We start from the raw sequence: 27,602 nt of genomic DNA, 5'->3' as shown, positions 1-27,602 counted from the left end.
AGCTTGGGGTGTGTGTGAACTGTGGGTAAAAGGTCCGTGAGTATTGAGTCGAGAAAACAAGGCAAATATATATATATATATATATATATATACACATAGATAGATAGATAGATAGATAGATAGATAGATAGGTACAGCGGGTGATAATCTCATCAGAATAGCAAAGAGTCGTGAATAATTGTTAAAATATATGCAATTAATTTCTTCAGGGGAAATTCCGTAAAGAGAACCAGTGTTCTCACCTCGACAGTGTAAATGTTATTTAAAACTTGCTTCCTTGTGTATTCTTTGTGTGTATGTGTGTGTGTGTGTATATACGGCAAATAATATCTTGAACTGTGCTTTGTCCATGAATCGGGTGAGCGAACTTAACATCATTGATAGACTTTTAAAGTGAATTCTAGCACGAATTCTGGGGTATTCACACACCCCCGCCCCCTCTCCCCCCAATGCCATCTCCCCCTCCCCAGGAAAGAGAGAGAGAGAGAGAGAAAGACTCTCACAAGACCCCTGGTTCGTGTTATAGATGCCAAAAGCCTTTTTTCACAAACTACATGGACAAAAATGTGTGATTCATTTCCATTGGTGTGTGGCAAAGCGTTCAGCCTGTCCAGCGTTCTGTCTCTTTCCGCTATTGGTCCGGTGTACACCCTTGTTTTTTTTTGGTTTAGTGAGGGTTTTTTTTTTAAATTTTATATAAAAAAAAGTTTATTTTTTAATTTTAGCCTTCATGTGAGTTGTTTTTTTTCTTGCAAAAAAAAAATAACAGAATCTTGTAGCGAGATGACCTGCGCCCAAATGCCGACAGGAGTGTACGTGACATCATTGTTAGCCAAGGAATGTCTTGTAAATTTAATTCGTTTACAGATAAATTAATGTAATATGTGTACGATTTCTGACAATAAAACAAAACTGTTAAAAAGTCTGGCAGGTCATTGAGTTATTTTCTGAACCCGTTATATATATATATATGTACATATGCATGTATTATATATATGCATGGATCACATATATTATATATATGCATGTATTATATATATGCACATGTCACATATATTATATATGCATGTATTATATATATTATATACGTGTGTATATTCTATGTATAACATACATGCATGCGCAATGTGTGCATGTTTTATGCGTATAATATATATGCATGTGTTACATGTATTATGTGTGTGTATATTATGTGCATAATATATATGCATATGTTACATGTATTCTATGTATAATATACATGCACTCGTTGTATGTATTATATATGTATGTATTATATTTGTGCACGTGTTATATGTACATATATGTGCATGTGTTATGTGTATAATATATATGCATGTGTTATATGTATTATATATATGTGTGTGTATTATATGCAATATATATGCATGTGTCAAATGTGTTATATGTATAATATATACGCATGTTTTCTATGTTTATATGTATAATATATATGCATGTATTATAAATATATACATACGTAGGAGGTCGAAATAAACAGTGTATTTCGACTTGCCCCTTTCTGCTTTGCACGGCCCCCCTCCTTTTCAGTCCATGCTGGTACCGATAGTTAGTCCTGGTGCAGAGAAACCTCGGTTACTGCCGATTAGTGTAGTCGGAGTTCTGAATTATTGCTGGTTTGAACTGTTTGGTTGCAGTCGATGCTGGCTCCTACCAATTCACTTTCTCCCGCGCAGCACGATTGGAAGGTGATAAAGTCTCTCCCCCCCCCCAAAAAAAAAAATATACAGTATCAGTCCGCTTATTGATTACTGATAATTCATCTATTCTATCTATCTATTTATATCTATCTGTCTGTCTATTTATCTATATCCATCACTCTGTCTCTCTAATCTATTTACTTATCTGATAATTAATCTATATTTAATCCAATATTTATCGATCTCTCTATCAACTTTTTATTCTGTGGATGGATGGGTAAAGATGCCTCTCACTCCACACCTCTCTCGACCATGCTGCCGTTCCAATTAAAACTGAGGATAATTGTGAGGGTTCTGTGTAATTTTATATGGATATTATTTATTTACCCGGTTAACACCAGTGTGGGATCAGCGTGCAGCGCGGTTTGCCTCGCTCGAAATTATTTGAATATAAATAAATCATTAGCAAAATGCATTCATAAGAAAATGACATGAAACGGGGGTGCGGGACGGGGGGAAACAATGAACGGTTGAGTGTAGAATCCGATATATCTTTTTTTCTACGTGATTCCGGATCACATTAAATATCCAATCAGGTATTTTACTCACAGTTTTGAGAACCCGGGTCTGCTCCGCAGAGAATTTCTTTTAAAACAAATTGAAAAAAAAAAGAGACAGACGCACAGAAATAATTGCAGACGAGGTTTTTACTCTTGGTTGCAATTATTCCGCTTTCTGTTTTAAAACTTGCATTCGTTTTCGGCTGCAGTTTATTTTTAAATTAAAAAGGGACGATATTACTCTTGTGTCATTGGGCACGGGGTCCAAGTGGAGAGTTTGTAGTTTTGCTACTGGGACTGCCGTTCTGTGTGTAAATGTATTTTTTTCTCGCGAAATGTAAAGAATTACTGCTCCGTTCCGTGAAGGTAAGTATTGGGGGAGTAGGTGGACAGATTGCGGATCCGAGATACAGCACATGTAGAGGTCCGAGGCCGGGAGGAAGGGTGCATGCAGCCGGTGGATCTTGAAGTAGAGGGAGGTGCAAATAGCTCTCCCAGTCCATCCCCACTATCATAATATCGGGGTACAGTGTGAGTAAGTTGCTGTGACCGGGGTCCGGTAAAGGGCGGAATAATGAGGGAGTAAGAGAGAGAGAGAGAGAGTGATACCGACCCAAAGAGAGACAGAGACAGGGAGAGAGAAAGAAATACAGAGAGAGAGAGAGATACAGACAGACAGAGAGAAAGAGACGGAGAGAGAAGGAGACACAGAGAGCGAGAGAGATACAGACAGACAGAGAGAGAGATGGAGAGAGAAAGAGACAGCGTGAGAGAAAGAGACAGAGAGAAACAAAGACAGAAAGAGGGAGAAAGAGACAGAGAGAGGGAGAAAGAGACAGAGAGAGGGAGAAAGAGACAGAGAGAGGCACACAGAGAAAAAGTGATAGAGAGAGAGGGAGAAATAGACAGGGAGGGAAAGAGAGAGAGAAAGAGACAGGGAGAGAGAGATAGGAAGGGAAAAAGAGTGTGAGAGAGAGACAGAGGGAAATAGAGTGTGAGAGAGACACAGAGAAAGACTGAGAGAAAGAGAGAGAGAGGGAAAGAGAAAGTGTGTGAGAGAGAGACAGAGAAATAGAGTGTGAGAGAGAGACACAGAGAGAGAGAGAGAAAGAGAGGGAAAGAGACAGAGAGGGAAAGAGAAAGAGTGTGAGAGAGAGACAGAGAGAAAGAGAATGAGAGGGAGACAGAGAGAGAGAGACAGGGAGAGCCTGAGAGAAAGAGAAAGAGAGAGAGAGAGAGAGAGGATATAACCGCCAGGAGAAACTGACACTGCAGTGCGGCCAACCAGCGGACTCGTCTCGAAACAAAAATCAGTGAACAACCCAAAGAAAACAGACATTCGATAAACAGGGCAGCGGGCTGAGTAAGTTTGTGTGTGTGTGTATATGTATATATGTGTGTGTGAGTGTGTGTATGTGTGTGTATATGTGTGTAAGCGTATATATGAGTATGTGTAGATAGATGCGTATATATATATATATATGTATATGAGTGTGTGATTGTGACTATATGTATATATATGTGTGTGTGTGTATGTATACATATATATATGTGACTGCAGATACATGAGTGTTTCTTTGTATATATAGGTGTGTGACTGTATTTATATATATGAGTGCATCTTTGTATATATACGTGACTATATTTTTATATATAAATATATAATTGAGTGTATGTTTGTATGCATGTGTATATGTGTGAGTATATATATGAATGTATGTTTGCATGTGTGTATATATGCGACTATATTTATGTATATATGAGTATATGTTTGTATGTATGTATTTTTGCCTGTATTTATACATGAGTGTATGCTTGTATGTATGTATATATGTGTGACAGTATTATATATATGCGTGTGTGTTTGGATGTATGTATATATGTGTGACTGTATTATACATATATGAGTGTATGTTTGTTTGTATGTATATGTGTGTGACTATATTGTATATATATGAGTGTATGTTTGTTTTTATGTATATATGTGTGACTATATTATATATATATATGAGTGTATGTTTGGTTTTATGTATATATGTGTGACTATATTATATTTATATGAGTGTATGTTTGTTTGTATGTATATATGTGTGACTATATTATATATATGGGTGTATGTTTGTTTGTATGTATATATGTGTGACTATATTATATATATATGGGTGTATGTTTGTTTGTATGTATATATGTGTGACTATATTATATATATATGGGTGTATGTTTGTTTGTATGTATATATGTGTGACTATATTATATATATATGGGTGTATGTTTGTTTGTATGTATATATGTGTGACTATATTATATATATATGGGTGTATGTTTGTTTGTATGTATATATGTGTGACTATGTTATATATATATGAGTGTATGTTTGTTTGTATGTATATATGTGTGACTATATTATATATATATGAGTGTATGTTTGTTTTTATGTATATATGTGTGACTATATTCCTATATATACGTATGTGTATATATATATATATTTTAGAACACCAGCAGTGTTAATATTCTCCACTCGCCGCGCTGTAAAGACGCTGATTTCTTCTGGGGAAAATTCCTTTTAATTTTCAGATCATTAAATCCCGCTGAAATTATATATTTAAGCGCAAATGGGTGGACTGCGAGGCAGCAGAAAGGGGGGAAATTGTTGCAGTCTGAGGTTCATGTAACCCTCAATTGGAATATTGTTATATTGCGGTTGGGATTTTTGTTGTGTGTGGGAGGAAGACGGGGGCGTGGGGAGGGGAATGTTTTGGAGAGGCGACTTGACCAGTTATTATAGGACAATAAGGGAACGGACGGCTGATTGATTATGCTGCCCTCCGCGTTTTTTTTAAAAGCCGATTTTTTTTTTTGACGATTGAACGGGATAAAATGATTCCGGCTAAACGCAGGATAGAAAAGTCACTTAAACCCGGATTATGCTCAGCTCGAGGGCACCTCGCCCTCTGCAACGTGACTCCTGATTCTTTTAAATCCTAATAAAATGCGATGTTTGTTTAATGATTATGTACGAACTGTTAAATTAAATTAAATTACGTTAAATTAAAGATGAATGATAACGCGCCAGCCCGTGTCTAGGTTTTATCTCGGCGCGTTCGGGCTTCTAGCAGGGGAGAGGTTGGCGGCTGCCCATGTTTTTTTAATAGCCTCTGGATTCACGTCGTGTCTTTGATAGTGGAACCGCCATCCTGGCGTGTTCTGGGACCCCCTGTCACCCTCAATCACAATTCCTTCCCTTCTCCCTCGCAATATTTTTTTTTTGTTGCGTGCCAGGATATAATGGGGTTTAGTAATTTTTGGTAAGTCGTGTTTGCCTCGTCCTGTGCGAGTCCTGTTCGAACAGAGAAGGAAAAGTGAGAGAATGCATTTCGTTCTGCAATCGTTATTGGCCGGTTTCTCATTTTACCAAGTCGGTCGGTTCTGTTCATAACAGCTTGCTTGATGTTCTGAATTAATATTAATACATTTCGTGCGTAAATCTGATGATTCAGAGATAGAAAACTCGTCTTTTCCGCCCTCCCAACACCGCTACAATGTTTAACGGCGATTGAGCATTCTTTAAAAATATGCAATTTAAAATTAAATATCCCCCACCCCCCAAACACGTTTGCTCCGAGTAAAATATATTTTTACATTACCGTGTTCATTTAAAAATCGCCAATTGCCTTTGAGAAATTCGACTGCGTTTGTGTGTGTTTTAAATTGAGTTTTAAAACGCAGCGAGATGTGACTGGACATTAACTTCAGGGCTTTATTTAAACTTTGCCAAGGCAGTGAATGAAAATCATTCATTGTTATGATGCAAAGGGCGTAATTTCTCAATCTGAGAGACGAGTTCCTTCTCCCACAAACCGCTCTTCAATGAATGATTCAGCTCTGCGCCGAATTCAATTAAACTCCAACCAATTCGTAATTAAGAGATATGTTTTTTTTAAAATGTTTGCATCGCGGGTTACGCACGGTATGTTGACCTCAGGGATTATCAAAGATCACAAACTGCGTCCAAGGAGCATCATTACGCGGCGGGTAAGATGGGGAGGGGGAGTGGGGAGAGAGAGAGACAGACGGACAGACAGACTGGGCGAAAAACTCCGATTGTCTTTTCGAGAATATTTCATTCCCGGCTTCATATTGTCAAAACAAAAACTGTAAACATTTAATAGCCCAATCATATCCAGCACAGTGAGAATTTGTAATAGGAAAATTAGGTTTTAATGCACAATAAAAGCCACGGATTATGCAAATAAAACAGGGGAAACGGAGGTATACAGACGGGAGGCAGTGTTCCCGCTGCAAACTGCAACCCTTTTTTACAAATCGTTCACCCTGCAGTCTTCGTGTTTTAACTATCTGCAGTCCTTCAGACAGTTGGCGGGAGACTTAGCTCGCGTTATAAATTTATTGTTTTTTATTGTGTTTTATATGCAGCCAGACACGTGTTTAATTTCGAATTAAATCGATGTCGATTCCACAACGCAGGCAGTCGTCGAAGAAAAAAAAGCATAGGCGGTGCATTTTTTTTTGGTATAAACCGTGAACCCAAACGCCTGCCTAACTGAGATTAGCTCATTCTTAGTGTGTGTATGTGTGTGTGTGTGAGACCGTTATCAACGTTAATGAGACGCTAATCTGAGAGTCAAGGTCAAAGATTCTCTCCGTCACCCCTAGTCTCTCAACTTTATAGAACTTCAGTTAGATTTAAGTTTGAACGGAACTGCGTGTTAACCTGGGTTATTTTTCCCACACACAGACAGACACACAAACACACAGACACACATACACATACACACGTGCACATATACACACACAAACACACAGATACACACACACAAAGACACGGACATACACACAGACAAACACACACACAGACACACACACAAACACACACACGCAAAAACATGGACACACACAAAGACACACACAGACAGAGACACAAACACACACAGACACACATTGGTACATACACATGAAAACAGATACCGAGAAACAGATAAACAGATGCATACAGACACAGAAAGAGAGGCAGAGAGAAACGGATACACATACAATGAGAGAGAGAGAGTGTGTGAGGCAGAGACAGAGGGAATGAGGCAGAGACAGAGACAAAGAGAGACGGGATAGAGAGAGAGAAGGAGACAGAGAGAGAAAGAGACAGGGAGACAGAGAGGGGAAAGAGAGAGAGAGAAAGAGACAGGGAGAGAGAGGGAAAAGAGAGAGAAAGAAGACAAGGAGAGAGAGAGAGAGACGAGAAAGAGAGGGGGAGAGACAGAGAGTGAGAGAAGGGAAAGGGAAAGAGAGACAGAGAGAGGCGCGCACGTGTATTTGGGCAGACACAGAGACACAGATGAAGGCAGATAAGAAACACAGGGAGTGAGCGAGAGAATTGCACCCAGATTCCGACACACACGTATACGCAGAGAAAACAAAGAGAAACAGGGGGAAAAAAACATTTTGTTTGTGTTACCGCATTAATGAGCTGGAAATGTAAGAGTCAAGGTGAAGTTTCCACGGTCGTCTCAACTTTACAGAATTCCAAATAGGGTTAGTTTTTAAATCTGAACTCAACCGAGTATAAACCTAGATGGTATTAGTCTCATTTTAATATGTGTGTATATATCTATATATATATTTGTATTTAAACACAGACAGACGCGCACAAAGTTTCTCCTTCACTCACTGAGGTCTTTGCCCTAAATTCACGTTCAAAGAAGACATTTTATGAGGTGAGAGCGAGAGAAGAGCAGACCAGCAGCAGACAAAGCACCACTCCCTCTCGCCATTGCACAGGATGCATGCACAACTCATTAAAAGCCAGCTTTATTTTTGCTTTGGTGAATTTTCCACGTCCAAAAGAAAAAAAAAATCCCGATTGCCCTCGTTTGTCTGTAAATGAATCCCCCCAACCATCAGCACCACTACAAACATCCCCTGGTCTTCACCATTATTTGACAAGCGTTAGCTTTAATCACTATTATATGTTACAGACTTTTCCCGACCTGTTAAAAACGAAATTTTTATTTTCAGAAAGAAAATAGCTTTTAAAAATTGTACTCTCAGCGTGTCCTGCGTCGTTAATTGTTTATTTCTAGTTAAAATTATGCAGGTCCGGCAGCCGTTTGTTTTTTTCGAACAACACAGGAACTAATGTGTTCCAGACAACTTTACAGCCCTCACTTTTAAACTTGTGTCTTTATTCAAATGATGCGGGAGGAAGCGAGGAACCTGTGAAACTGTCCCCCATGAACCGTCTCCAAGATTTCCCCCCCCCCTCCCCCGTATAGCAGCCAATTAACTGGTGTTTCTGAATCCAATCCTGTATTTATTACTATGGATGGAGTGTCTGTGCGTGGGTGGGAGTGGAAGGCGGGAGAGGAATGCGTGTCTGATACTTACTTCTGTGCGAGTCTTCCTGAATAGGGCCATTTGGAATTAAATTGATTGTGGCGAAGTGGCGTGCAAGTTATGTTTGGGAGGGAGGGAGGGAGAGGGAAAGAGGGAAAGGGGAAGAGGGAGGGAGAGACGGAGGGAGAGAGAAACAAAATCAGGACGTAGCCTAGAGAATTGGAAGCGAGGTGTGCATTGACTTTATTACAGGCCCCCGTTTTGTATGTGTGTGTGTCTGTGTGAGTGTGGGCCTGTATGTGTGTGTCTGTGTCTGTATCTGTGTGAGCGTGTGTCTGTATATGTGTGTGTGAGAGTGTGTGTGTCTGTGTGTGTGTCTGTCTCTGTGTGTCTCTGTGTCTCTCTGTGTGTATGTGAGTGTGTGTCTGTGTGTGTATGAGTGCGTGTGTGTGTGTCTGAGTGTTTGTGTGTGTCTCTGTGTGTGTAAGTGTGTGTGTGTGTGTCTGTGTGTGTGTCTCTGCGTGAGTGTGTGTGTCTGTGTGTGTGTCTCTGTGTGTGTCTGTGTGTGTGTCTCTGTGTGTGTCTGTGTGTCTCTGTGTGTGTCTGTGTGTGTGTGTCTGTGTGTGTGTGTCTGTGTGTGTGTGTGTCTGTGTGTGTCTGTGTGTCTGTGTGTGTCTGTATGTGTGTGTGTGTCTGTGTGTGTGTGTCTGTGTGTCTGTGTGTGTCTGTGTGTCTGTGTCCTGCTGTTTACAACTGTGAGTCTGGAGGTGGGCGTGGTGTTAAGTAGGAATGTTAAGGTCAAGTTGGACGTTTTCCTTATAAGGCGGTGCTAGTGAACAGACTTCTCATTGTCTCCGGTTTTATTGGAGTGAACTCTGCGCTTTCCATTGTTCATCCAGGCACGGCTTTCTCACTACATCTTAATATATACATATACATATATTTAGATATAAAATAATTATCGGCGTTTAGAGAGATGGCGACCGCCCCGGTCTCTTCCCGCACCCACCCCGACGCCCTGTCCAAACTTTTCCGGCGGGCCAGGCCGTGGGACAGAGTCGGATGGTCAGGGAAAAGAAAGCGTCCCGCTAGACACCCGCAGCCAAACGCGGGACGGACTGACAGTATCTGGGAGGACGATTAAACATCACGTGGCGTCGGGAAACGCTCCATTAGATGTTCTGGATCCTTTCTTTTAAAAAAAAAACACACACACACACTCACATCCACAAATCACTTAACAAACCAAAGGGAGCCTTTGAGTTTTGCAATTTCTGAGTTTGTTTTTTTTCTTCTTGAGCGAAGGTTTGCTTTCTGCGATCCCGTTTTTGATGGTTAAAGTCTGTTTAGGATCGGAGCCGCCGGTTTAAGATCTCCGCTGTCTGCGCCTGACGATACTCGAATACCTGGGTAGGACAGGGAGGTGTTTCACTCGGGTCTTTATCAAGTCGATGTCTGATCATAAAGTACAAATGTTTTGTTTTCTGGGGAGGAAGGGAGTGTGAAATTTATAGAGAGGGAGGGAGAGAAGGACAGAGAGAGAGAGAGATAGAGATAGTGAGGGGGCAGAGACAAAGAGAGAGACAGAGGCAGAGAGAGAGGGGGGAGGGGGATCGAGAGAGAGGGAGACAGAGAAGGGACGGAGAGGGTCAGAGAGCAAGGGGAGAGGGGACAGAGAGAGACAAAGAGAGAGGGAGAGACAGAGAGAGAGAGGGAGGGACAGAGAGAGACAGAGAGGGAGAGGCAGAGAGAGAGGAACAGAGAGAAATAGAGAGAGAGGGAGAGGGACAGAGAGAGAGGGAGAGACAGAGAGAGAGGGAGAGACAGAGAGAGAGGGACAGAGCGACAGGGACTGAGATAGAGAGAAACACCTAGAGAGAAAGAGGGAGATGGAGAGGGGGGGGGGGTTGGCAGAGTTCGAGACAGAGACAGAGGAAGGACCACACAGAGAGAGACAGAGAGGGACATAGAGAGAGGGAAAGAGAGAGGGACAGAATAGGAGGGGATGGAGAGTGAGTTAGAGAGGTGGACAGAGAGAGAGAGAGACAGAGAGAGGGCGAAATAGAGAGAGACAGGGCGACAGAGACTGAGACACACAAAGAGAAACAGAGAGAGAGAAAGAGAGCGAGAGGTAGGGGAGGGGGACAGAGAGAGGAGGGGGACAGAGAGAGAGAGAGAGAGACAAAGAGAGACAGTGGGACAGAGACTGACACACAGAGAGAAGCAGAGAGAGAGAGACAAAGACAGAGAAAGCGAGATAGAGAGAGACAGAGGTAGGGGAGGGGGACAGAGAGATGTAGAGAAGGGGAGAGGGGGAGAGAGTGAGAGAGACAGCGACATAGTCTGAGACACACAGAGAGAAAGAGAGCGAGCGAGATAGAGAGAGGGGAACAGAATTATAGAGAGAGGCAGAGAAAGGAACACAAGGGGAGGGAGAGAGAGGGACAGAAAGAGAGTGAAAGGGAGACAGAGAGAGAGAAAGACACAATGGGAGGGGAAAGAGATCAGAGAGACAGAGAGAGAGAGACAGAGATAGAGACAGAGAGGTAAGGGAGAGGAGGATATAGAGACAGAGAGAGAGACCCACAGAGAGGGGACAGAGAGAGAGAGACAGAGAGATAGCGGAGACGGGGACAGAGAGTCCGAGAGAGAGAGGCAGTCAGAAAGGGAGAAGAAAGAGAGAGACAGCAAGATAGAGAGACACAGACAGGTAGGGGAGGGGGACAGAGAGACGTAGATTGAGAGACAGACAGAGTGACAGAGAGAGACACACATAAAGAGAAACAGAAAGAGAGAAAGACAGAGAGAGAGAGAGACAGAGAAAGGAACACAGAGAGGGACAGAGAGACAGAAAGAGGGACAGAAAGAGGAACAGAGAAAGAGAGAGACAGAGACAAAGAATGTGAGATAGGGAGAGACAGAGAGGTGGGCAGAGAGAGAGAGAGGTAGGGGAGGGGACAGAGAGACGCAGGGAGAGAGACAGACAGACATAGTGACAGAGAGAGTGAGAGACAAAGATAGACAGAGCGACAGAGACTGAGACACACAGGGAGAAAGAGAGAGAGAAGGAGAGAAGGAGAGGGAGATAGAGAGAGCGAGGGACAGAATTAGAGACAGAGGCAGAGAGAGAGAGAGAGAAAGAGAGACAGAGAGAGAGAGGGAGGGGGCAGAGAGAAGGGAGGGAGATGGAGAAAGGGAGGGACAGAGTTAGTGACAGACAGAGAGAGAGAGAAAGAGAGACAGAAAGAGAGAAAAACAGAGACACAGCGAGAGAGAGAGAGGGACAGAATGGGAGGGGAGAGGAGGGGCAGAGAGACGGCGAGAGAGACAGAGAGGGGAAAGAGAGAGAGAGAGACAGAGAGAGGGTCAGAGAGAGAGGGAAGGGGGCAGAGAGAAGGGGAGGGAGATAGAGAGAGCGAGGGACAGGGTTAGTGACAGAGAGAGAGAGAGAGAAAGAGAGACAGAGAGAGAGAGAAAATCAGAGACACAGCGAGAGAGAGAGAGGGACAGAATGGGAGGGGAGAGGAGGGGCAGAGAGACGGCGAGAGAGACAGAGAGGGGAAAGAGAGAGAGAGAGAGAAAGGGTCAGAGAGAGAGGGAAGGGGGCAGACAGAAGGGGAGGGAGATAGAGAGAGCGAGGGACAGGGTTAGTGACAGAGAGAGAGAGAGAGAAAGAGGGTCAGAGAGAGAGGGGGCAGAGAGAAGGGGAGAGGAGGGGCAGAGAGACGGCGAGAGAGACAGAGAGGGGAAAGAGAGAGAGAGAGAGAAAGGGTCAGAGAGAGAGGGAAGGGGGCAGAGAGAAGGGGAGGGAGATAGAGAGAGCGAGGGACAGGGTTAGTGACAGAGAGAGAGAGAGAAAGCGAGACAGAGAGAGAGGGACAGAATGGGAGGGGAGAGGAGGAGCAGAGAGACGGCGAGAGAGACAGAGAGGGGAAAGAGAGAGAGAGAGAGAGAGAGATGAGTGATTTTGTTAAAAAGATGCTAAAGAAACTGACACTCGGATGCGTAGGCGATCGAGGCATCTGTGGCCCGCTGGCGTGTCAGCGAGCCCAAACTCGGCTCAATCCTCAAGGTTCACGGCTGTTTCGCTGCAGATCTTCGAGAAACCAGGCGAAAACCGTCATCAAAAGGTCCGGACAATTCAGTGGGTTATAGAACGATCGGGGCAATGTATATCAATTTTGTTTTTACGCATAAATATATATATATATATACGAAGAAAAACAATTAAAATTTCTCTGGTGTGATTGTTTAAGAGAAGCGAATAATTCGGGTGATGATAACGAGTCAATGGGAGCTGTCAGAACATTTAAATAATCTTTGGTGGGTAAAAAGGCGATTGCGGTGGTGGAGGTATTGTGGTCTTGCGATGGTATGTTTTACTGAGTGAGACGTACAGAGGCGGACGGTGGTGTGCTGCGCGTGGCCATCTGAACATAAATACACACTGTAATCTATTTAATATAACCCGTGTGGGAGTGTTACATCTGCGCAACACAGTAGGAATTCTTTATCAATCTCTGTCCATCTTTCTTTATCTCTCTATCTATGTATAATCTATCTATCATCTGTCTCCCTATCTATCTATATCGCCTATCACCTATCTATCTGTCTGTCTATCTATATCTATATATCTATATATCTATCTTTTTCATCTATCATCTATCTATCTATCTATCTATCTATCTATCTATCTATCATCTATCTATCTATCATCTATCTCTCTATCATCTAGCTCTCTATCTATCTATCTATCTATCTGCGTCTCTCTATCATCTATCTATCTATCTATCTATCTATCTATCTATCACCTATCTATCATCTATCTCTCTATCACCTATCTCTCTGTCTCTCTATCATCTATCTATCTATCTATCTATCACCTATCTATCATCTATCTCTCTATCTCTCTATCATCTATCTTTCTATCTATCTATCATCTATCTTTCTATCTATCTATCTATCTATCTATCTATCTATCTATCTATCTATCTATCTATCTCTATCTATCTCTCTATCTATCTCTCTATCATCTATCTATCTATCTATCTCTCCATCTATCTATCTATCTATCTATCATCTATCTATCTATCTATCTATCTATCTATCTATCTATCTATCTCTATCTATCTCTCTATCATCTATCTATCTATCTATCTATCTATCTATCTATCATCTATCTATCTATCTCTCTCTCTCTCTATCATCTATCTGTCTATCTATCTATCTATCTATCTATCTATCTATTTATCTATCTATCTATCTATCATCTCTCTCTCTATCATCTATGTATCTCTATCTATCATTTCTCTCTCTCTCATCTATGTATCTCTATCTATCATCTATCTATCTATCTCTATCTGTATCACCTATCTATCTATCTATTTATCTATCTACCTATCATCTCTCTCTCTATCATCTATGTATCTCTATCATTTCTCTCTCTCTCATCTATGTATATCTATCTATCTATCTATCTATCTATCTATCTCTATTAATCTATCTATCTATCTCTATCTGTATCACCTGTCATCTATCTATCTCTCTATCTATCTATCTATCTTTCTATCTATCTTTTTCATCTATCACCTATCTATCTATCTATCTCTCTGTATATCTATCTCTCTGTTTATCTATCTCTCTTTCCATCCATCTATATCAGATTTGATATAAATATATAGAAATAAGTAATTGAAGTGATCAGATGTAGTTATATGGTTTCAAGTGATGGATATATATATATATAAATTGATAGGTGGATAACGTAGGTTAGTCAGATTCAGTTGTATGTAAGGTATATATGAGCTCTATGATAATAAATATACATATTCTATAAAATATATTATAAATATCGCATATTATATATAGTACAAATATATGGCACGTGTGTGTACTATGCATGATTAATGCAACTAAATCTGATGGATGCTACAGTGCCCGTCCATCAATTATAATTATTAATGGATTTGTTGTATCACTGATTCCAAACATTGGTATTTATGTGAGTTCAGACGTAATTACACGACTGCGCTGCACACTATTCATTTTGAGTTGTAAGGGAATTTAATTTGGTTGCTGGACGCATACATTGAATGAACGGCGCTGACGGCTAGAATCCTAAATTTGAAGTATCTTATGAGCGCACGTTTGGCTGGTGGCTTTGCCGAGACAATGTTTAGCCGGTGATGCGTAGAGTTCCCGACACGTCGCTTGTGAACGGATTGGCGTGTTTGTTGCGGAAATGTGCGTTGTTGTAAAGACACTAACCAGCACATTCTGTTTGGGCGGAGAACGAGGAATCCAAGGGAGCATAACTGCGTCCGATTTCCCGCCCCCTCTATCTCTCTCTCTCTCTCTGTTTCGGATTCTTTCATCAACTGATTTTGTTCCACTAATTATTAGTTTCTGTCTACACAATATAAAAACTCGGCGGAAAAGTAAAAAAAAAATGCAACTTTATAGTTGGGAATTTCCCGCTTGGCCGCAGATTTCCATATCTCCAAGTGGGATCATCCACAGGTTCTCCTTAAAAATGGCAATTGGGGAATATTTATATTCTAAAAGGATAATTAAAAACCCTTTACTGCCACGCTCTTTGTATGTGCACGTGGTGTGTCTAGTTTTGTGTCTGTGTGTTCTAGTTTTGCAGCGTGTGTCTATTTTTCGTGTTTCTAGTTTTGTACATGTGTATGTCTTCGTCTGTGTGTCTATTTTGTGTGTCTGGTTTCGTATACACGCGTGTCTGGTTTCCTACACGTGTGTCTAATTTTCTGTGAGTCAAATTTTTGTGTATGTCTAATTTTGTGTGTGTGCCTCTTGTTTTGTGTGTGTCTAGTTTATTTGTGGAGGTGTGTTTTCTATATATGTGTGTATCTAGTTTCTCATGTATGTGTGTTGACTTTTGTATACATGTGTGTCCATTTTTTCGTGTATGTTTGTTGACATTTGTATATATATGTGTCCAGTTTTTCATGTATGAGTGTTGACTTTTGTATATAAGTGTGTCCAGTTTTTCATGTATGTTTGTTGACTTTTGTATATGTATGCGTCCAGTTTTTCATGTACATGTGTTGACTTTTGTATACATGTGTGTCCAGGTTTTCATGTATGAGTGTTGACTTTTGTATACATGTGTGTCCAGTTTTTCATGTATGAGTGTTGACTTTTGTATACATGTGTGTCCAGTTTTTCATGTATGAGTGTTGACTTTTGTACATGTGTGTGTCCAGTTTTTCATGTATGCGTGGTGACTTTTGTATATGTGCGTGTCCAGTTTTTCATGTATGTGTGTTGACTTTTGTATACATGTGTGTCCATTTTTTCGTGCATGTGTGTTGACTTTTGTATACATGTGTGTCTAGTTTTTCATGTATGTGTGTTGACTTTTGTATATGTGTGTGTCCAGTTTTTCATGTATGCGTGGTGACTTTTGTATATGTGTGTGTCCAGTTTTTCATGTATGTGTGTTGACTTTTGTATACATGTGTGTCCATTTTTTCGTGCATGTGTGTTGACTTTTGTATACATGTGTGTCTAGTTTTTCATGTATGTGTGTTGACTTTTGTATACATGTGTGTCCAGTTTTTCATGTATGTGTGTTGACTTTTGTATATGTGTGCATCCAGTTTTTCATGTGTGTGTTGACTTTTGTACACGTGAGTCCAGTTTTTCATGTATGTGTGTTGACTTTTGTATATGTGTGTGTCCAGTTTTTTATGCATGTGTGTTGACGTTTGTATATGTGTGTTTCTAATTTTGCACATGGGCATATCTAATTTGCTATTTTCTTATTTTTTGTGCGTGTCTAGTTTTTCATTTGCATGTGTCTAATTTTGTATTTTTGTAGTGTTTAGTTTAGCATTTGTATATCTATTTTTTGTGACTAGGCAGGTGCCTAGTTTTACATCTGTGTATAGTTTTATATATATCTATATAGTTTTGTGTGTGTCCAGTTTTGTTCATGATTAGTATGTATGACCAATTTTGTATGTGTCTAGTTTTGTATGTGATTAGTTTGTACATGTGGTCTTTTTGAATGCTTAGTTTTTGTATGTGCAGTTTTGTGTGTGTTTAGTTTTGTATGTGTAGTTTCGTATGTGTAGTTTTGTGTGTGTTTAGTTTTGTATGTGCAGTTTTGTGTGTGTTTAGTTCTGTATGTGCAGTTGTGTGTGTGTTTAGTTCTGTATGTGCAGTTTTGTGTGTATTTAGTTTTGTATGTGTAGTTTCGTATGTGTAGTTTTGTGTGTGTTTAGTTTTGTATGTGCAGTTTTGTGTGTTTAGTTTTGTATGTGCAGTTTTGTGTGTGTTTAGTTCTGTATGTGCAGTTGTGTGTGTGTTTAGTTCTGTATGTGCAGTTTTGTGTGTATTTAGTTTTGTATGTGTAGTTTCGTATGTGTAGTTTTGTGTGTGTTTAGTTTTGTATGTGCAGTTGTGTGTGTGTTTAGTATTGTATGTGTAGTTTTGTGTGTGTGTAGTTTTTTGTGTGTGTGTCTGTTTATTGTGTGTGTCTAATTTTGTGTGTGTTTAGTTTTGTACGTGTAGTTTCTTGTATGTGCAGTTTTGTGTGTGTTTAGTTTTGTATGTGTAGTTTCTTGTATGTGTAGTTTTTTGTGTGTTTAGTGTTGTATGTGTAGTGTTTCGTGTGTGCCTAGTTTTTTTGTGTGTGTCTAATTTTGTATATGTTTAGCTTTGTATGTATAGATTTTTGTGTGTGCCTGGTTTTCTGTGTGTGTCTAGTTTTGTTTAAAGCTAGTCTTGTGCTTGTCTAGTTTTGTGTGTGTTTAGTTTTGTATGTGTAGCTTTTTGTGTGTGTGTGTCTAGTCTTGTGTGTGTCTAGTCTTGTGTCTGTAGTTTCTTGTGTATCTAGTTTTTTGCTTTCAGTTTTGCATGTGTTTTAGTTTTTTGTGCGTCTAGTTTTTTGTTTATTTAGTTTCTTGTGTGTTTACTATTTTGTGTGTCTAGGTTTTTGAGTGTCTGGTATTGAATGCGTCAGCATTTTGTGCTAATGTTTTTTCCGCGTCTTAATTTTTTTGACCAGTGTCTAGTTTGTGTCGTTTAGTGTATTTAGTTTTGTAATTAGCCGTCTGTCTAGATTAGCTTTTTTTACCTTATACGTGCGGTTGTGTGAGTCTGGTATTTTTTTTTGGTCCTATATATTTGTGTCTGTTCTAGTTTCGGATGTGTGTGCCTCGTTTTTTTTTTCCCGTGTGTCCGATTGCGTTTGGGGGTCGTGTTTGGTGCACAGCGGCCCTAATCCCCTCTCCGCGTTGCCTTTTCTCCCGCACTGGGCGAGAATAGGGGATTTAGGGATGGCGGGGAGGCGGGTGGGAGTGGTGTTGTGGTAGCCGCGGCGTGCGAGGTAACAAGAGCATGCGACTGAATCAAAGGAGTCTTAAAAAGCGAATTGAATCTCGGAGTCTTGAGCAGCGGGGAAAATTGATTCAATGTAGAGAGAAAGTGAGAGAGAGAGAAAGAAAAACAGGGGACTCTAACCTGCAATCTAAACCTTAACAATCTAAACCTCACACAAGTTCAAACTGTTCGTTTCTCTTTATTTTTTAATCAGATGACACCGCCGGAGGCTACTCTCGCTTGAGTGGAAATTAGTTTTGATTTTATTTATTTTTTATTACGCTCCGCATATTAATCTTTCTGAACACTCGATCTTTCTGTGCGCTGGGGGCTGCGGGGGGGATTTCACACCCCCCTCCTCTCTAATGTCCCTGCAAAATACTCGTGCAAAGTCTCCCCGCTCCCTCCCTCTCCGTGCCCATGTGTTGGATTTCTGTTTTTTTTTTACTCCCGCTTCCTAAATTTATAACCTGTATTTTCTTTATTTGCACAACGAGGGTCTTTCATTATAACGGGGGGAGGGAGGGCGAGGGGGGTGGGGGTTGCTGGTGAAACGGTGGGGAGGAGGGCGGGGTATTCATGCAGCTATATTATGTTGTCAGTGTGTTGTGTGTTGAGGATTCGGTGACATTATCCCGCTTTCTTGCTGCCTTAGGCCAAGTTCGGCCGTCAGTAAATTGGGGAAAAAATAACTTTTCCTACACAAAAGACCCCCCCAACTTTCGATGATTTGTTTTTTTTTTCTTAACTTTATCGACCTCAAAATCCTCTCCAACAAATCCCTTCTTTGAACGGCCACTCCAATGCTTTATTTTGCAAAATGCTGTGTAAAATTCCGACAATGCTTCCTTTATCTACCCGCAGGTAAAATACCCAATATTAATTTATTTTCTCTCTCCCACCTCGGTCAGGGAGAGTTTGTAATCCCAATTAATCCACAACTAACAATTTTTTGTTCTTGTTCTTGTTTAAAGTTCAAAATGGAATCAACTCAAACCCGCGGAATTCAAATAGTTTATATATATATAAATTTTTTTAAAAACTATTCTTTCTCTTCCAAAAAAAACACGCCTTTCCCCCCACCCCCCCTTTCTCGCCACCAATCCTAAATTATTGAGCCTGAGTTTTCGGCGACATTGACCCAGCCTGGCTCGGGACGGGGGCAAACTCTTTTCCGTTGATCCTTGCTGCACTTTCACGTGAATCTGAACTTGATGCAAGTCTAAAGACTGGAAACGGTCCAATCCTTGCGGCGGAAACCGACCGTCCAATTTTCGCGTGTGTTTTCATTCTGGAATATTTCCCCCGCGTAACTCTGGCTTTCGTTTTATTTTCAGTTTTTCGCTTTTAAATAAATATATACATATATATATAATTTTATTTAAAAGAGAAAAACTAAATATATATATATATTTAAATATCATTAGGTCTCTTTTTGGTATTTGGATGAATTAACAATAAAACAAAGCCCCTCGGACGCGCCAGACAGTGTTTTAGATCCGATTTAGTGTATTGTAGAGCTGTCAGTAGTAGATATATATAAAGGTGGAAAAGGCCATTCCAGTCATTGGTTCGGTGGCGGTGGCCAAGATAATAACACAAACTCCGTGAGCCGAAACTCTCAGGTTGGACTGTTCCGCCCGTTAGGTACCCTCTGTTTAATAAGAGTTTAGAATTAATTTAAACTTTCTAAATCAACTGATTCTTCACAAAAAGAAAAAAAAAAGAAACACCAATCCACACAGAATGAGAGACAGACACAGAGGGAGAGACAGTGAGAGAGAGAGAGATACACACATACACACAGAATGAAAGACAAACACAGAGTGAGAGACACAGAGTGAGAGAGAGGTACACACACAGAATGAGACACAGACACAGAGTAAGAGACACAGAGAGAGACACGCACACAAAATGAGAGTCAGACACAGAGTGAGAGACACAGAGAGAGAGAGACATACACAGAATGGGAGACAGACACTGAGCGAGAGACACAGAGTGAGAGAGAGGCACACACACACACACACACACACAGAGAATGAGAGACAGACACAGAGTGGGAGACATAGATAGAGAGGGGCATACACAGAATGAGAGACAGACACAGAGTGCGAGACACACACACACAGAATGAGAGACAGACACAGAGTGAGAGACAGAGAGGCACACACACAGAATGAAAGACAGACACAGAGTGAGAGACAGAGAGGCACACACACAGAATGAAAGACAGACAAGGAGTGAGAGACATAGATAGAGAGGGGCATACACGCGCAAAGAACAAACGCACACAGAATGAGGGACACAGAGTGAGAGACAGAGAGAGACACACACATTCACAGAATGAGGGACAGACACAGTGAGAGACAGAGAGACACACACACACGCAGAATGAGAGATGGACACAGAGCGAGATACACGGAGAGCGACACACAACTCCCGTTCTCTCTCCTTTTTCTCCCCTCTCTGTCTCTGTCTGTCTCTCTTTCTGTGTGTGCCTGTCTCTCTCGCTCGCTCTCTCTGTCTGTCTCTCTCTGTCTCTGTCTCTCTCTCTGCCTCTCTCTCTGTCTTTATCTCTCCCTGTCTCTGTCTCTCTGTCTCTATCTGTCTCTATCTCTCTCTGTCTCTATCTGTCTCTGTCTCTATCTGTCTCTGTCTCTCTCTGTCTCTGTCTCTCTCTGTCTCTGTCTCTCTCTGTCTCTCTCTGTCTCTGTCTCTCTGTCTCTCTCTCTCTCTGTCTCTCTCTCTCTGTCTCTCTGTCTCTGCCTCTCTCTCTGTCTCTCTCGCTCTCTCTCGCTGTCTCTCTCGCTCTCTCTGTCTCTGTCTCCCTCCCCCTGATTCTATATATACACAAACGCAGCAGTGCCAGGTCGATGCAAATACTAAACCACTGAGCTCCATAAATCGGTAACCCTTCCATCCATGCAGATTGTTCTAGAATTAATACTTCACAAAAGTACTAAACAAAAACGAAACCAATCGTTTTTTTAAAAAAAAATTGTTTATTCCCGTTTCGATTTAAACCGAAATTTTATTTTGTACAGGATAAAATTGACAGCATTTAATGAATGCATCATATTTATATGATACATCTTAAAATAAAATTAAAGAACAATGGGTGAAAAATCTCTCGATTTCGTTTTTTTTAATGTAAACTGTTGACATTAGATGGTGTTTTATGGCTTTAAATCCCTCCTGCCCCCCTCCCATTTTTTTTGGTCCCCTCTTTTATTTTATTTGTAACCCCAGCAGGGGAAGGGTTGTGATATCCCAGTCTCACAGTGGAATTATAAAGTCAAATCCAAGTGTTGTTCCCGCCAGCTGTTCCTTAGTCTCCTTTGTACTCGATCGAAAATGCGGCCAACCCACCCGCGCTCCCCTTCAAAACAAGCCTTGATCCTAAAACGCTATTAAAACACTAACTTGTCGGAGTTTTTTTATTATTAATTATATTTTTTTTAACGAGGGAGACCTGGAATGCTGCATCATAATCTGACTTCCACCAGAAACACGGACCAATACTTTGTTTTTTGCTTTAGAAAAAGTGATAGTTGTTTTTTTTAATAAAAAACTTTTTTTTTACAGGGACTGCCCTGGAGTTGAATCCTCCAGTATTTCAGTTCCAGTCATTTCTTTTCACATTCGGGGTGGTTCTTCGCCTTTTTCAGTCTTAATTAAACGGCCCACATTTTTTTTTCCTTTTTAACGGTTCAAATGGACAAACGCCAATTCTTTTTTTCCTGTTCATTTTCCTTGTGTTTTTTTTAGGGTGGGGGAGTTTTTAAAGAAATCGAAGTGCGCATTCCGTGTGAGAGACGGAATCGGTTATAGATTCAGACCCCGATCAGTCATAACCCATATCCTGTAAAAATCGCATGTCAAATGATCAATTTAATGCCCCCCCCTCCAGCTCTTAATCCCACCAGTAATTTATCTCTCAGCATATCTGCAGTTCTCAGAATCCATCTAGGTTTTAAATTCATCTCTTGTCTCGGCGAGACATCTTTTTTTTCTTCATTTGATTTTGTATACAGAAACATTAAAAATTATTTAATTCGTCAAATAAAGATTGCTTCGGTGGGGGGCGAACTCTATCATCTGTCATCGCTTTTATCAAACGTTTTTCAATCTGTCACTTTTCTGTTGTAAGATTTTGGTTTAAAGGAATCTTGGGGTAGTTTCTTTGATAAAATATGACCAATTTATTGTACTACCAAGAGCAGTTAATGTGTTATTTTGTTGGTGAACAGGGGGTTGGGAGAGGTTGGGGGAAATGTTAGAATATATTATTCACTCCTTCACTCCTCACCGCTCCCCAAAAAAATATAGACACGAATCCGTCAGTCTATTACAGAAAATATACTTCGATTTTCATTCCCCGGACCCATACAATAACTGCTGCTAAACTTTCGTGCGTTGCTAATTTCGGCGTACAGGTTGCTGAAATCCGCCTTCTAACCAGACGCTGTAACAACCCTGGGCTCAACTAGTGGAGGTAGGGAGAAAATTTATCAATAAATACATGATTACAATGACAGATTTTAGGTAACTTTATTCAGTTTTATATATCATTTATATTGATATAATATATGTACAGAACACCCGAACAATTGCATAAATTCACACTGCGGTCAAAAAACTTTCAATATTATTGTAAATTCCTTCGAGGATGTGATTTAAAATAAAACATAATACTTATGAAACAGTATAAAATACTCACAGGTTTTTTTTTAAAATCGCTGTTTCCCAGTTTGATATTTTAAACATTAATCACACAAGCGAGATTGAAGTGAATTCCACTCCGTCGAAAATGTTAAAACGCAGCTTGTGCTGAATTAACATTTTGAGGATCAATTTAAAATAAGAACAGCAGAAATAATCAATTAAACTTTCGCTTTGGGTCTGAAATGGAAAATATTAAGAGGAAACACACACACACACACAAATTAGATTAAGTGGGCTCGATACCGGAGCCGATGTAAAATGGACAAACAAGCAGGATTGTATTGCTGCTAAAAGTAGGAAATAGTTTGGGAACCGTTGTCAAAATATTGGTCAGAAATTCATTTATCGAATGCATTCCTGTGCATTTAAGAATTCAATACTATTGCTCATATAATGAATATTTAACAAGCTTGGAACAAAGTTGATGAATATTTATTAACTTATCGACTGAAGAAAATCATTTGAGTTCTGTCCATGAATACACACACAGAAATATTACAAAGTCAAAACGCCCGTTAGCTAAATTTACTTTTTAATCCCAGTTATATACGATTATATTATATTTTATATATGATATATATATAAAATAATTTATATTTTAATATATATATATATATCCCAAGCAGTGCTGACCTATTCGAAAGTAACACGTTTTTGGTTTAACTTGTAAATAAGTGTATTTGAAATTAGTTAGAGTGAATAATGTGTTTAAAGTGACGAGGGAGAGAGAGAGAGAAGGAAGAAAGTTTTTCGGGAGGGGGAGGGAGGAGAAAGAGCAGCGATTGATTTTAATGATACTGCTGTCGGTAGAGATTGTGTTTTTTTTTTCTGTTTCCCTCTATTTGAACCCCGAGATCTTATCTGTCTTTAAATCAATCTTAAGTACACTGGTTCTGATATATGACAATATCTACTTTGCATCACGTGTCCCGGACCGGTTAAGACGGATGGTACGTCATCTTGCCTTACCAAAATTTTTTTTTTTTTTGCCTCTCCTGCTTGTCTGAATCCTAAAACCTTCAGTGCAGGGTGAGGGGGACGATGTTTAACTCTATCAATATTGGTAACCTTTGCTCGCAAGCTCGCAAGGAGAGGGCGGTCGATTTCGCAGAACGGTCCAGCTGCGGGTCTAATGTGTATCTTCCCAGTTGCACATATTATGTCCCCGAATTCGGTACCGTGTCATCGTTCCTGCCCCAGGCCCCGACTCGGCAAATCACCTACCCTTACTCGACAAACATATCCCAGGTCCAGACGGTGAGAGACGTCCCTTACGGTCTGGAGCCGCCGAGCAAGTGGCATCGCCGGGGCAGTTACACTTATTCGGCCGAAGACCTGATGCACAGGGAGTCCATCGCGCCGCCTCCGCCGCCGACCGTCAGCGATTTGCTCCTGAAAACCGACAGCCCTTACCATCATCACCATCACCACCACCACCACCACAGCGCCAATCACCACGCGTCCTCCGCTCTCTATGGCAAAAACAGTGTCTTACCGCAGGGCTTCGATCGCTTTTTCGACACCGCTTACTGTGGCGGCGCGGCCGAGCACCAGGCGGCCGCCGGCGAGAGTTGCCCCCAAAAGGGAAAGCCGGGGTCCGTCTCCGAGCCAAGCGCGCTGTCACCGGGCGCGAACGAGGAGAGAGCGGCCGCGGTGGAGACGGCGGCAGGCACTGCGGCTTCCGGCAACACCACAGAAAAAGCCAGCAGTAATTCTAGTAGGTAGAGAGAGAGTGTGAGTGTGTGTGTGTGTGTGTGTGTAAAAATGGAAGGACTGACGCGAGATGCTTTTGTCGATCAAGTTTTATGTGAAATTTTATAAGCGTTGGAGAGATTTTTATTGAAAGCTACAAAGTCCTTTGCTTCCAATCCGAAAAATTTTTACGATGGGAAACTGCTTTGAAAAGGAGGGTTTGAAAGAGAGAGAGAGTGTGTGTGAGTGAACATTCTAGCCAGCCGCACAGTGCATAAAGAGTCTGTGAAATTTAAAGAGCGCTTTCAACCATCTTTGATGGGAGCGAAAAACATTGTTAAAAAGACTTTTTTTCCCCCCCCTTTCTCTCTCTCTCTCTCTCTCTTTCTCCCTCACACACACTCTCTCTATCTCCCTCTCTCTCTCTTTCAATGTCGAGCTCAATTGAGCATAACGTCGAATTCAACTCTTCACTCGATTCTCCTTTTAAATCTTAAAATACTTGCGTTAAAAGACAACAGCGGAGGGGAAATTAAAAATCCCCCCCAAAACAGTTGGCGAGAAAGAGCGAGCGAATTTATAAAACGATGCTTTAATTATTAATCACGAGCTTCGTTTCTTTTGTTTGTTGGTAAAAGAACACAAATTAGAGATTGTGATTTTTTTTTGACGCGATGGAACTGTGGCGCAATTTTTTTTTTTCCTTGTGTGTTTGTGCTTTTAAAATATCTACTTTTTGTATTTTTTTTTGTCTCTCTCTGTCTTTTTTTTCTCAGTCGGCCCCCGTACACGGAAGAAGCGATGTCCTTACACGAAATTTCAGATTAGAGAACTGGAGAGGGAGTTTTTCTTCAATGTGTACATTAACAAAGAGAAGCGCCTGCAGTTATCTCGGATGCTGAACCTAACCGATCGACAAGTCAAGATTTGGTTTCAGAACAGGAGGATGAAAGAAAAAAAATTGAACAGAGACCGGCTGCAGTATTTCTCTGGGAACCCGCTCTTGTGAAATTTATAATTATGTAAATATATATAAAAGAATCAGTCGATTTAAAAAAACAAGAAAAAAAAGAGGGGACACGCGTTTTTTTTTCTCTCTCTCTCTCTTTCTCTCTCTCCTCCCCAGAACGGGAGACCCGTGTCTAATATTTTCAGTGTTTAGTAACAGAAAGGAAAAAGTGGAGAGGATTTTCGGAGGGGGAAAAAAAGAATGTGTATTTTTTATTTGACACTGACTGAACATGTGGAGATACTTTGATATTTAGTGCTGTTCTTGATTTATTCGGACCGTTCCAAAAATAATAATAATAACAACAGCGTACGATGATGAGAGTTTTGTTCATTCCGTCCTGTCCACTGATAGTGACACTTAGAAGTGTCTCGCCGGTTGACTCCTGCAAACACAACTTGTCGGGGTATAAATTAATTAGGCGGGAGTAATCGTGTCGAGGAGATAACACATATTGCCATTGGCACGACACATGCTTAAGTTGAACATTTAAGAAATTCCTTGACTAACTTTCTTTTTCCCTGTCTTATGGTATTATTTTTTTGGTTCATTTATTTGTGTGTGTGTGTGTGTGTTTTTTTTTAATTAATTTTATTTTTTTTTCTGCTCGTTTATAATTTATTTAAGAGTTGGTTCTGTTCAGGCGCCGCACGGGGCACGGCATTTAATGAAGAAATACAGGGAATTCTTTCTTATAGTCCACTGTGAATCTTAAGTTGTCATTACATTTACAAATAAAATGTTACGAAATACTGCAATTTAATATTTCATCCGCTTCTGAGTGGAGCTGGCGGTGGAGTTTGTGTTTCTGAATATCGGTTAATCATTGAAACTTTTTTAAGTTGCAGGACTGACGCTGTGCCTGGCGTTTCTTTCACTGCCGAAAAGAAACTTTGGACTTTTAAAAAAAACAAACTCTAAATCATGGCGGTGGGACCGAGGGAAAACCTGCGTGGTATCTCACAGGCTGAAAATCGAATTAAGAGGTTATAAACTGATCAGTGAGTTTGTTTAATTGATTAATAACCACCCACACCCCTCCAAAAAAAAATACTGTGAGTTTAAGCCACTAAAAAATAACCATTCTGTATTTTTTGTGCGTGTGTCAGGACAGAAAGATTGGGTTGTGTACAATTGAGATGGAAGCGGTTTGGGTGAATCGCAAAGAGCATTTTTTCCCCCATCGAAAGTGTGTAATAGAGGAACTGCCAAAATTATAACCTCAACACCTAACGCCAAAATTAGAAATTCTTTTTAAAGCTGTGTGACGTTATCTGAATTCAAGGACACGGGTCAGCGTTTTGGAGCAAAAGAAAAGATAGTTAACTGTATCAAAGGTGTTTGTGTGTGTGTGTGTGTGAGAGAGAGAGTGTGTAAAAGTGTGAATGTGTTGGGTGGGTGTGGGTGTTGTGTATGCTTGAGAGAGAGTCTGTGTTTGTGTGTGAGTGTGTACATGTTCGGGGGGGTGCACTTGTGAGAGAGAGTGTGTCGTGTGTGTGTGTTGAGTGTGTGTGTGTTGTGAGTGAGTGTGTGTTTGAGAGAGAGTGTGTGTGTGTTGTGAATGAGTGTGTGTTTGAGAGAGTGTGTGTGTTGTGAGTGAGTGTGTTTGAGAGATAGTGTGTGTCGTGTGTGTTGAGTGTGTGTGTGTGTTGAGTGTGTGTGTGTGTGTTGAGTGTGTGTGTGTGTGTTGAGTGTGTGTGTGTTGTGAATGAGTGTGTGTGTTGTGAGTGAGTGTGTGTTTGAGAGAAAGTGTGTGTCGTGTGTGTGTTGAGTGTGTGTGTGTGTGTTGAGTGTGTGTGTGAGTGCGTGAGTGTGTGTGTTGAGTGTGTGTGTATGTTGAGTGTGTGTGTGTGTTGAGTGTGTGTGTGAGTGTGTGAGTGTGTGTGTTGATTGTGTGTGTGTGTGAGTGTGTGTGTTGAGTGTGTGTGTGAGTGTGAGCGAGTGTGTGTGTGTTGAGTGTGTGTGTGAGTGTGAGCGAGTGTGAGCGAGTGTGTGAGTGAGTGTGTGAGTGTGTGTGTGAGTGTGAGTGTGAGTGAGTGTGTGAGTGAGTGTGTGTAGGGTTAAAGATTTGGTGATAACTCCTAACTATGCCCTAGCACAGCCTTATGTATGTATAAAAACGAAACTTTCACATGCTTCTGACGGATACAAGAGCTATCGTAGAACAGTTGGACCCCCTGAGCAGTTTCAGGACATATAAAACCCGGTGTATAGCGCTCACAAAATAAAAATTACCGGAGATCCTTCCACCAA

General features: G+C 40.8%; 1 protein-coding gene across 1 annotated transcript; it reads left to right on the top strand.

Annotated features, from left to right (window-relative positions):
* The first annotated feature begins 23,676 nt into the window (after positions 1-23,676).
* Positions 23,677-27,602, top strand: hoxc11a (homeobox C11a). Its single transcript, XM_067976301.1, has 2 exons — positions 23,677-24,365; positions 25,117-27,602. The coding sequence occupies exons 1-2, from the start codon at positions 23,690-23,692 to the stop codon at positions 25,347-25,349; spliced, it is 909 nt and encodes a 302-aa protein (XP_067832402.1). The 5' UTR covers positions 23,677-23,689; the 3' UTR covers positions 25,350-27,602.

The sequence above is a fragment of the Heptranchias perlo genome, chromosome X (assembly GCF_035084215.1).
Source record: "Heptranchias perlo isolate sHepPer1 chromosome X, sHepPer1.hap1, whole genome shotgun sequence".
Taxonomy (NCBI): domain Eukaryota; kingdom Metazoa; phylum Chordata; class Chondrichthyes; order Hexanchiformes; family Hexanchidae; genus Heptranchias; species Heptranchias perlo.
Note: the sequence above shows the minus strand (reverse complement) of the source record. Positions and strands in the feature narration are given on the sequence as shown.

Bases quoted from the DNA above. Each gene is read 5' to 3' on its own strand.
- hoxc11a (XM_067976301.1), top strand. From the start codon at position 23,690: ATGTTTAACTCTATCAATATTGGTAACCTTTGCTCGCAAGCTCGCAAG. The intron at 24,366-25,116 runs GTAGGTAGAGAG...TTTTTTTCTCAG, and splicing joins AAAAGCCAGCAGTAATTCTA to TCGGCCCCCGTACACGGAAG.